Source organism: Labrus mixtus, chromosome 2 (assembly GCF_963584025.1).
Source record: "Labrus mixtus chromosome 2, fLabMix1.1, whole genome shotgun sequence".
NCBI classification, from domain to species: Eukaryota; Metazoa; Chordata; class Actinopteri; order Labriformes; family Labridae; genus Labrus; species Labrus mixtus.
The window spans coordinates 24,554,874-24,567,188 of NC_083613.1; the positions used below are offsets into that span (position 1 = coordinate 24,554,874).

A 12,315-nucleotide genomic window follows, 5' to 3' on the forward strand; every position below is an offset into this window, starting at 1 on the left:
TCATTATGATTCATCTCCCTAAGGTGTGTGACTCAGATCAGCATTATGGCACCAGCACTCATACATACACACACGGACTCACAAACAGGACAAGCAGCGCTATCATTCCCTTTCATCTAACGGCCACATATTCTGGGGACCGATACCCTGCAGGATGTTTGGAGGTAAGCTGTGATGCAGCTGCTCTGGTCGATCCCCTGGGTTCCTTAAGGCAGTGTTAGCAACTGGCACTAATGTTATGCTACAGTTGATTTAGCCGGGCCCCCTGTCCCCTATGGCAGAGATCGCCAGCACCAGCACTAAGTATCGGAGCCGCTGTTTTTGCAAGAGGCCCCTGTCCCCTATGGCAACACAAAAAAAAAAGAAGCTACTGTAGCACTAAGCCATGCTAACCCACATCCATTACTATTCAACAGGCCCTGCAGAGCAGACCTTTTGTCTAGGTATGATTTCATGAACATGTTTCAGAAGTGAACTGACATGTAAAGCCACTGACACTGACAAGCGTGGGTGTGCGTGTGTGGAGGCGAGGGGCCGGAGCTGCGAGCAAAAGGTGTTTTTATGAGCCAATTAAATGACATTGCTATTCCACAGCCCCGGGCACACCTCAAGGCGAGGAGCAGCTCAAAGTTGCAGCACTCCAGTGACCATTGTCTGATAGTGGCATTACAAACACCAACTTTTTCTTTTTTTTTCTTTAAAAGATCGATCATTCCAGCTCTTTTGTCTTCTCCCTCGGAACAGGTTAACACAATTATTTCCAAGGGCCCAATTTGTGAGGAGCTGTAAAGATTGTATCAGTCTGCCCGATATCTAAATGAGCAAGAGTGAGAGTTAAGAGGGAGGGTGAATCAGAGTGAGGGTATATCATTCAAATTTCTGCAAGCAGTCAGAGTGTGTTTTCTCATAGTTAGCCACCAGCTATAATGTAGTTATAACATTTAATAGGTAGACAAGCATTTAGCTCTACAAAAGCAGGGACTGTTGGCTTCTTCATGAGTCTCAAAAGACTTTCGATCTGTATACCAACATCAAAAAGTGTATTCAAAAGTACATGTTAGGCTTCAGGAAGAGCAGTTAATAGGCTATGTACTCTGCTGGTTTATGACGAATATGGATACGCAACTTGTTTTGTATCTGATTGGTATGACAGGACTGTTTCCACAGTGGTGAAGGATTCTCGCTTTTAATCTTTGTCCCAGGTTGGCGAGTCGTCTCCAATGTAGGCCACTTTTCAAGGTGAGGAAGAAGTAGTTACAGTAGTTTTATCACAGAGGGGGGAGAGCGGCTCTTTGATCTCTGATCTTCTCACTTTTGTTTGAAAATCAAATTTATCAAACGGGGGAATAACAACAACAACAGCATGATAAATAGATTAGGAAAAAAAAAAGCCCAGGCACAAAGGCACCTCACTAAAAAGTCTTGCATTTGATTATCTCCGATAATGAATATGTCACATTTGCAAAGAGGGGCTCAGGTAAGAAAATCACTAAAGCTCCAACAAGCCTATTCTTTCCTTCTCCTTCATAATTACCTACCCCTGCAGCGGAGCAGATCCCTCTCTTTTCTCCCCTTTAGGCCACTAGAGACTGATATGAAAGGGAATTGGACACTTGGGGCCACAAATACTGTAATTAAAAATCTCTCCTTTTCTTGATACGTTGTTTGGAAACATCATTTCAGTGTGCAACATGCATTTGTTAGGGATCTGACCTAAATACACCCTAGATTAAACACAGGAAAGCACCGGGTCTTTGTTTCAGGTTCCTACTCATTAGGTGTGAAAATGAGGTGATTCAGACACGATTGGGGTATAAATTTAGAAAGGTGATATCCATACAAAAGAGATGCAACCTTTAGGTAGAATTCTGCAATCAGGAACACAGCCGTGATTAACAGTACGGCTCATTGGCCGAGTTAATGTACTGAGAAGCAGTTACAATCAACAAAGTGGCTGTGCCTGCAGCAAACTGTCACAGAGAGAAAAAAGAACACGTCCAGTCATCTCTTCATGGAGTACATGTCTACTTGCATTATTTATCTTCTTTCTGTTTTAATTTTAAAAGGGAAAGTCAATGTGTGTACAATCAGACTGGAATTGTTCTTAAAGCTCCAAAAAAACCAGAGAATGAGAACAAGATTATTCACCTGGCTTATTTCAGCTGGCCCTGTGAATTGTGCGGTTTGATACACTGTATCTGGTCAGGTTAAAATAATCAAACAACAAAGCAATGGAACAGCCCCGACAAGCTGTGTCTGCTGTTTCTATTTATATGAGATGCAAGTTGAGCAGAGAAAAATTTGCAGTGTTCTCTGGCATTAACAACTCTAACAGCAGCCTCCTCCTGGGAGACCCCCATTCTGCTCCCTGCCAATGTTTCAGTGACATATTTACAGTACAAAGGCCGGGCTCCAGTCCCCTCCACACACATACAAACACACTTAGAGAGACGGAAAAAGAGTCGCTGATTTAATTAGTGCAATCATTAAATGAGCCTTAATTAGAGTCACTTTCCTTCAGAGAGAAGTGCGGGACTCCGAGCTGTTCCTTGTCATTACAGAGGCATAATGAGCCACACAACACAATTCACTACACATCGCCCTCGCAGCGTCGACAACAACAGAAAACTTTCTGTGTATGTTAGCTCTGTGAGGTATGGAGCCTTTGATATGTTTTTAGACAAAGGGTTAATGCCCTGTGGAAGTGCCATTATGGTGAGAAGCTTGGAAAAGAGGTGACGTGAATAACGTATTTTATTTAACCTTTGATAAATGAAACAATTTGCCTTCATAGTAAAGAGCTACAGCAGCCCCTCCCCAAAGTTCAATAAGGTTTAGAAATTACAGGAATGATTTCAGCCCTGTAGTCCATCCAGTCCAGATCGCTCCGGCCTGTCTCCACTACTGTCTTAATGTAATGTTCACCTGCTTGTTATAGTTTGGAGGCTGATAAGAAGTGATGCTTGGACGTCTCCCTCGGGTGTGATTTTGAGGTAAATATTAGCAGGCCCTCTGCGCCACCCCATACCAGTAAACCAAACCGCTGTCCTCTCATAAAGAAATCAACAGAGTCAATGACTTTTTAAATGTTATTATGCTGTCATGAGGCTTGAGATGGGCATGCGTGTGTACAAAATGAGTCTGAAAAATGATCTGGAGGGAGCGTGTGTGTTTGCATGCATGTGCACACGCTTGCATGCACATGCACCTCCTGTTCATTATTGGCCAGCAGCAGAAGCCAGTCATTTCCCTGTCTTCATAAAGACTTGGCCCATTAAATTCTACCTCCAGTCAATAATTAGGACTCCACAAATAAACCAAAGGCAATTAAATCAATGCTTCCCCGGGCCGGTGCCTGGACCCTGTGGCCCACATGGACACTCCATCTTCTCTGCTGGCCTTATTCATGGCGGGTTGCAGTGGAGCCGTACAGTACACCCCCTGGCCTGCTCATGATTATTAGATAGCACCGTCCCTCGACCCTGGCCATGCAGCGCAGCTTATGGTGGCTCTCCACAGAGAGGCGTAGGGTTTGATTTCATTAACTCACTAGTGGAGGTGAGAGACGAGGAAATGAATGCAATGTTTCATTTGGTTTTGAGTGGACATGTGGGGTAGCGGTGAGGGGGAAAGAGAAATGTATGCCACTTCTGTGGCATGAGAGTAGCAGTAACTCAACACGTTCACAGGCACGATTCTCTGTCTGCAACAAACTGTTTGCTAAAGTGGTGTGGATGTCTCTCTTTCTTGTTATGTTGACATGTGGCAGCACATGACAAGGATGGCGAACAATGGCCTGCAGACAGACACACATACCACTCATCTGCTCTTCCACATCACAGACATATATACAGGCAGAACACACACAGAGTGAGTGATGGGTTTGCTATTGACAGGGCCACAGAGATAATAAAGTGCTGTCCCACTGGCAGCTCCATTAGGCACTGACAGTGACAGGATGAGGCTGTCGTGAGAGTGCACATGCACCCACCAATACCTAGACATGCAGTACATGCACACACACGCACAGACCGATGGACACATTCTCATCCTCTTTCAGTGACAGCCAGCCAGTTAAGGACATGGATCTCTCTCTCATCTTTCCTTTCACTGAGTCTATTTCTGTCTTTTTATCTGGAGAAGTGTGTGCCAGTGCAGCTCAGGGGTAAGATCATATCACTATTAGGGGAGTGTGTTATTAGTGTCACAGGCAGGGTGACAGGCCAGGCCGTTTCACTTCACAGATGTTCTGCTTGGTGAGCCTTTCATAAGCTATGACAGAGAGAAGAGGAGCAAAAAAGGGGTACAGTTTGAGGGATTCAGAAATGTTTTCCCTTGCTAAGAAAATGCTTGTTTCTGAGCATCAAAGGACGCATATAACCACCTTAAATCCTCCAATTAAGAGATCTGCCTTAAATGTAACCATCACATACCCTTTCCCTGGACTCTTAGTATATGAGCTGTCATTCCTGCTTTTTAGAAAAGACAGAAAAAAGAGAGCAGAAGAGTTGTGTGTCCCTCTCATAACACATCACAATTAAAAAACTAGATGAGAGAAAACTGTGAGATTTAGAGAGGAGGAAAATGTGTAATAAATAAATCACAAAAAACAGCTCAAGATGGACTTGAAAGGCGTTAGAAAAAGTCTAATGCAGTAAAGGGGATGACTGTTGTGGTCCCAGCGGTCCCTGCAGGGACCTAGGGGCGAGTCTCAGCCTTGTCATACTCTGCTCTCCTCCTCCTCCTCCTCCACTCCACACCAGCTTCATCCCCCCACCCCCTCCCCTCATCCACCACCCCTGTTCTGCCCACGGAAAACGTCGATAGCAGGCTGCCGGTGCCGAGGTCTCTGGTGGACACTAGCTCATTCTCCCGGCATCGACAGGCCCGCCAAATCAATATTTAGTTCCCCACTAACAAGCTGCCTCGGGGTCTGAGCCAGAGAGAGAGAGAGAGAGAGAGAGAGAGAGAGAGAGAGAGAGAGAGGAATGCAGGACAGTGGAGGATGGCAGAGAGAGACAGAGAACAGGGACTGAGAGCTGTCCAGCTAGAAGGGAAAAACATGGATTCAGTAGAGTCTTGTTGTGTGTGTGTGTGTGTGTGTGTGTGTGTGTGTGTGTGTGTGTGTGTGTGTGTGTGTGTGTGTGTGTGTGTGTGTGATTGTTAGTGTGGGAGGGGGAGAGTAAGGTGGAAAGGTCAGAAGAAGATCTGGGGAACAAGAGAACAGTGTCTGGTGTGTGTCGTGGTGCGGAGGCGACGCATGAGTGCCTGCGGCAGCCGCTGACAAGAACATAGACAAGACACACATACACACACTCGACACTCTCAATCATACACATATCACAGCGAGCAGACGTTGACAGCACTCGAGTAAAGCTCCAGCAGAGCACTCACAGATGAGTGGCTGTGCACACAAAGACTTTCTCTCACTCACACACACACACACACACACACACGCACGCACGCACGCACGCACGCACGCACGCACGCACGCACGCACGCACGCACGCACGCACGCACGCAGAATGTCGTGGCTTTTCTTTGTTTCATCTCTTGCATGATTTTTTTTTAGAGCCTGGAGCGGGACACATTTAAGGAACTAAAATACATCCTCAATATTTTGTATTTTTGTGATATTTATGGTACCCAGTTTTTTTTTTGTCTGCTATGTAAGGACAGTATATCTGCTATTATAAAGAAGGCAACAGAACAAGAAACATGCATGCACTGAGTGATCTAGTTTGATTTAAAATGTCTGAATGTTTAAACATTTTTTGTGATATACTCTGAGGCACATTATGAATCGATTCCTAAATGTAACAAAACTTTACATCAATGATTTTAAAAACTGTATCATCAAAAAAAAGACAACATCAAGAAACTTATTTTGGGGATTTGCTCTGTTAAACATACACATTTACTTAAATAAGACTACTTAATGATCTATTTTTCAGATAAACAAAGCAGTTAAAAGTGCCACTTGTAATCAATACCTGAAGGAGATTAGACGTGCACGTTTGAAAAATGTTTTGTTTTGTGCTTGATCTCAATCTTCAGTATTTTAAACGCCAGAAACTTTTAGAAGAAAAACTTTTAGTTATCTATTGACTCTCTCGAAAACAGTTGTTTTAAAAATCGACTCCTCAAATAATTGTAACATTAAGCTCAAAATATTTGACCAGAAGGGAAGATGGGCTTTAAGCTTATACAAGATTTCACTTCCATGTGTGTAAGCAGGAACGAGTAACTTGTGGGGTCTTTACTGCAGATGTGTGAGCCTAACCTTCTGCTGGAGGATGTGGTTGAGGTGTTCCAGCCACTCCTGGTCTCCTGGACTCTCTGAATGGTCCTCTGTCGCCTGAAAAAACAACAATAAATACAAACATTTTAATGACAGGATGAAGTCTGAAAGATACAAACTGGGACAGAAAGAATGCAGGCGTTAAGAGAGGATACTCTCAGTTGATCATTTTTGAACATGAGTAAAGTGTAAAAGTTCGAAATGAATCAGATTAGAGAAACGTTTGATGAGGAGAATCTGCCAGCAAGGGCAGAATTGTAGCATCATACCAGCCGGGACCTTGAAGAAGCTCTCTGGAGACTCAGTGGCAAGGTATGCCAGTAAATGTTTGCATGCTAGTCAAGTATAAAGAGGAGCCTTGTTACTGCTAATGAACTGAGAGAAGACGGTGTGGCCATGTACACCTCAGCACTAATGTGTTACCTCTTCACCTCAAACCCCAGGTGTTGCTGCTCCAAATGATGTGACAAGCCTTGTACTGCCTGACAGTGACACGAGGGAGGGGGGAAGATGGGGGGGGAACGTCTGTGTGGCTGGATTTAAAAGTCTCTGCGGTCACAGAGTACAGTGTCACGAGTCTGTAAGGGAACTTTGAGTATATTTAAAGAGATGCTGACTTTCTAAAGATCACCCTTTACTTTTAGCAGTATTAATGTGAGTGAGATAACTTACTAAAATCTAAAATACTAGCTATGTTTTTAAGGATTTTCAGCTGAGAAACTATGACCAAGATTGTTTCAAACCATTTAAAATATCTGGGAGTGTTACTCTGCATAGGACTTAAATGGTTTTACCCAGAGCAGTTTATTGTGCACGTGATGTATTCATGTTTTAAATGTAATGAAAATTCAGAACCATAGAGAATAAAATAGCTTTTAACAATGTGGCAACAATAAAAAGTCTAAAAACTAAAAACTATTTCGCTTCAACAAAGTGTGTGTGTTTCAGCTTTTATGATAAATGGATGTGAGAAATATCAGTAAGTCCTAGTAAGTGGACTAGGATGTTTTAGATTTGTGTCGCCAGCTACATTATGTTTGTGGCTGTGTCGTGGCAGACACATCATACAGATGTGGATAACTACAGACAATCAGCTTCTCTCTCCAAACGTTCTGCAATTATTGTCCCTGCTGCTGTTTTGACCATGTTGCATCCCCTCTCCCTCTACACTGTTCTTACCGTTTATGTGCATACTTCATCTTAAGATCACACTGCGTTACATGATGAGGACACTGATGATTCAAATAGACGCAGGCGATGCAAGGCAGCCTTTGTGTGCACGCATATGCATAGTTAAAAGCAAGTACCGTATATGCCTGGCCTTACACTTTTAACCTCAAACTGTGACACGTTTTTAATCCATGTGTATTCTTGACAGAGCTCGGATCTATTTACTGTATGTTCAATTAAAAAAAAACACAACACGCCCGCCACATTACGTCACCAAGCAGGCAGCTAGTAACCGCTATTAATGCAACAGAGAAAAACAGGGTTTGAGGAGTGAGGAGTCACTTTCCCCAGAGTTTTCAGCTCTGATGAAGGGGATTTTTTCTTATGAGAGAAACTGGGGGGGTATCTGGTTATGTAAGTGAGAAAGAAAGAGAGAGAAAGAGGGGGCTTTTTTAGTGACTATCGTCTTCAAGCCTTCTACAGGGGGGAGCATGTTTGTGTCTAGAAGTGTATATGAATGAGAGTGAGAGTGCTTATCCAGCCCTTGGTGGATATATAACAAAGCACTGACCCTCCATCAAGCATTAGGTGCAAAACAAACTGGCCTGGCAATTATAGTCTTATTACATCTGGATCATTAATTCCACAACAAGTTGTTCAGGGAGCCCAGCGCTGCTCGGCCCTCTCTGCTCCTCTGCTGCACGCTATGGAATGGACAAAGGCATAACATGGTGTGCAGTACCATACATGTGTGTGAGCGCTTATGTTTGAGCACACAATCTTAACATCCATGAACGAGGGATAGGAAATTATTTTTTTAAATATCTGAATAGTCGCTCAAAGTAATTTCAGTAATTCAGTAATAAAAAAAAAAGGAGGAAAAAACCTAAATGTTTCCTGATCGGTCCACTCGGGGATAGAGCAAAAAGTGCAGCATTGGTCGAGCGAGTCAGTCAAAGATTCCGTGGTGGTGGTGTATGGGTGGGTTATTATTTGAATATTATTTGAAGAATTGCCAGTGACTTTCGAATAGTGACTTTCTTGAAATGCCCATCTCTACCATGTAAATATGTCAGATTGATTTAGAGTTTGTCTCTGCATTAGTTTGTGTGTAACGGAGCAGCTGTTTCAGTACAAAACCACTTGAAAAACTACAAACAATTACGGTAGTTTTCCTTCCTATTCCCATGAAACATCTAAGTAAAGGGAGGTCTCACTTCATACAGTCCCTGCTGTATAAATAGGCTTGTCACAGCTGCATTTCTGTTCAGTAAAATACCTTAAACATAACCTTAGATTTTTCAAAACTGGGACAAACCAACAAACCAAGGTTATTGCTTTAGAGGGAAGAATATATGTAGCCTTTGGAAAAACTTGGTTGTAATTACATGAAGGTTATCTATTTGCAGAATTCCAAAATATGACCAAAAACCAGGAATAATTCATTAAAAAAATTCTGTTACACGCAAAATGTAAAAAAGGCATTGATTTCAAAACCAAAGTGCAGTGCCTTACAATGATAAAAACTTCTGCAAATATTGTTGACAAGAGAAATTTGCCAAACTTTAGAAAAGTAGCTCAGCTGGCAATGGAGTTTTCTGATTTAAAAGTAAAAACCAGAGGTAAAAGCATTCCCATTGAGCCCTGGGCTCTCATTCAGCACACTGGTATCGCATAACCAAGTGAATAAATGAATACATTCGCTATGAATCAGACTTTTGAAGACTGCTGGGACATCCTCATAACCTCGTGTCACATTCTCAAGTAGAAAGAAAAACAGACAGTAAAAAATTGTCTTGCAAAAGCTCAACACACGGTAGAATTTCATCTCTGTTACAAAAGTTTCCATAATTTCAAACCTATTACAAGAACAACCACATTTTAGATTGTATAACAGTGTGTCAACTGCTAACTTTGTCTAGCTAGATGAGATTAGTATAAGAAAAGGTCCACATGATTTTGAGTTACCTCCAACAGCTAGCTAACAAACATTTACGTATAGACACACTCCATGACACCCAGCCAAACACACAGTAGGATAAAAGCACAAACAAAAATTGTCTAGGGATTTAAATAAAACAACATGTAATCACACCGAAGATATACTTGCTTTTTAACCTTGTGTTCACGTACACATCCAGCTGCGTAAAGAACATAATTGTTCACACAAACTTGGCTATACACTCATATACATACCTGCATGAGGAAGATTCCTCTAGAGAACAGACCAGAGAGCTCAGGCTGTACAAAACTATATGCGAGATATAAAATTACCAACCTGGGGACACTCCTGGAAGCTATTTTCATTTTGTGATAAGAACTAACATAATAGTAACATTAGTACTGAAGTAATTTAGTTAATGCAGGTTCCCACGTCGACATCTAAGATGGAACTCTGTCGCCCGCTGATTTAACAGGCATACTTGTGGCTGTGTTGTGATACTGACACATTGTACAGATGTGGATAACTTCTGGCTTGGTCTATCAGATTCACTCCCAAACTTTCTGCTATTGTTGTCCCTGCTGCTGTGTCGCCTCTGCCTCTACACCATGGGCATACTTCATCTGGCAGGGGATGCAAGGAAGCCCTCATACTCACACGTAGGCATTGGTAAAAGCAAATATATGTCCAGCCTAATACTTTTAACCTCAATCTGTGACACACCATTATTAATCCCCTGTTGGGTTTGTGCATTTTCAACAGAGCTGGGATATATTTATGTTAAATTAACAAATCAGGAAAACACACTCGCCACAGTACACCACCAAGGAGGCTGCCGTTAACGGCTATTACTGCAACCGAAAAAAGTGTTGAGGAGAGGAGAGTAATTTTCCCCACAGAGGTTTCAGCTCTGATGAGGGGGACTTTTTGTCAAGTGAGAAACTGTTCCCTGTCATCCCCTGGGTGGAGCTGGGCTACAAAGGGCTAAAATTGGTTTCAAGTGTGAGTAAGTGTCTGCTGAGCCCTCTCTCATCTTGTGATGGATAGGAGGAAGTCCCCAGGGATGGGAGCTTGATTGTAACATGGGAGTGCTAATTGATGACAAGGCTGGGTGATCTATGGTAGAGAAAGGGTCCACCAAGTTGGAAAAGAGTGTGAAACTCAAGAAGAAGAGCCAATAGGAAGAATTTTCTGTTCAATGACTGCCTTCAGCAGGGAAAAAAAGGAGTTGTACTTACTCAACTTGTGCTGTATCAAATCTCATAACATCCTGACAGGTGCTGCAAGTGTTGACAGGTTTTTGATCTTGTTGAGAGCAAGAACAGCTGCTTTAAACATAGCCACATCTTTCTCTATTTCACTACAACTTCTAAACTTATTAGTAACATGGCTGTGTGTGCGGTTCTACTTAACTTGGTGTTCAACCTTGCTTACTTGCCCAAATCTGTCTGCACATCAATAAGAGAAGCTCAGACAGAAGCAAAGACTTCCAGCGAAGCAAAATTCTGTTAGTTACAGGTGAAATGAACTAAGAACAGAAGGCTTCTGTTTCTTCATATTTATTTTTCTCTTCACCGATTCCAATCTAGAGTATGCATTCCCAGTGGATCGGCCAAAGTAATGGTAGCTCCTCATTTAGCCTCAATTGACAAAAGGAAACCCAAGGCTACAAGCTGATATTGATGATATAATGTATTTCTCAGTCCTCTGGTGCAATCACTGAGCAAACCCCCTGAAAACTTTTAGGATGTTTTAAAATTTTACAGTACAAAAAAATCAATTACAGGTATGCTGCATGCTCTGGGCATAATTTAGACTTCATACAGATTCTCAAGTTAGTGTTTATTTAGGAAATGATGACCCCCCCCCCCGTCCCTTGACCTTACCTGGTCAGTGTCCATTATGTCCGCGAGATCATTCTCTGACATATTGAGGATGGAGGCAGCGATGGACTTGGCTTTGATCATGGACTTGGCTGAGAGGCCGCTCTTTGCTGCCACAGTGTTGGCCTGCCTCGACCTCCTCCTCTTCATCAACTGCTGCTTGACCTCTTGAACGTCTAAAAGTATTTCACTGGCCAGGGCCTGAAGGAGGAGGAGAAGAAGAAATGAAAAAGAAGGATGATGAAATGGATACAGAAAAACAAGAGGGATAGCTCTGCCTGGCAGATGAATAAATGAAATTGATCAAGCATGCGCCAGAGAGGCCTAGTACATTATGGAGGAATATTGAGTTTGACACACTCAGATTCTCTTCGTTTCGCCTCAAGCTCCCTTGTAGGAGTGTGGACCTGAGGGTTTGTTGCCCTGTCGATTGAAAGCTGAGGGAACACAGCTTTGATACCAAACTCACCCCAAGTTTTGCTAAAATCTCCACAGACAGAAAATCATGCATCAGAGAGAGAGAAAGACACAGAGCTGCTGAAAATACAGCCATTCATTTATTTATTTGCTTTCTGAATGTCTCTGAGTACAACAGGGCAGCATAACACTGTTAATAATTAAGCTATGAGGAGCTGTTTTAAATGGGGCCCGAGTGAACGGCAAGCGAGACGAGGAAGTCCTGGGATGGCACAGTTGTCGAGCACTAAATGGGAGTTTGCTCTAAATACAGAGAGACAATTAAATGTTAAAACTGCCACTGTACACGGGAAAGTCAATAAAGTAAACTCCCCTTTGCTTCATTTTGAGCTTATTGATCGAGGCAATAATCTTCTGTATCATTCCCTTGTAAGCCCGCTGAAAAGCTGACCTTGGAATAGATGGTCAGATGAGGAAAAGCTAGGGACGGGAGAACCCGCGGAAGAGACAAACAAAAACAACAAGAAAAAAAACAGCACAAGTACAAGGTGCTCTTGGACAGTATGCTATATAACCAAGCAATCAAGTAATACAGTGTGCAT

The 12,315-nt window shown here is 42.6% G+C and overlaps 1 protein-coding gene across 1 annotated transcript in view; it reads right to left on the reverse strand.

The window, feature by feature from the left end:
• cntln (centlein, centrosomal protein) overlaps positions 1-12,315 on the reverse strand; it is an 82,431-nt gene that overhangs the window by 3,014 nt on the left and 67,102 nt on the right. Inside the window, exons 25-26 of the mRNA XM_061057989.1 lie at positions 11,300-11,497; positions 6,284-6,358 (exon numbers count right to left, since the gene is read on the reverse strand). Coding sequence (XP_060913972.1) covers positions 6,284-6,358; positions 11,300-11,497 — 273 coding nt within the window. The remainder of the gene's footprint in view (positions 1-6,283; positions 6,359-11,299; positions 11,498-12,315) is intronic.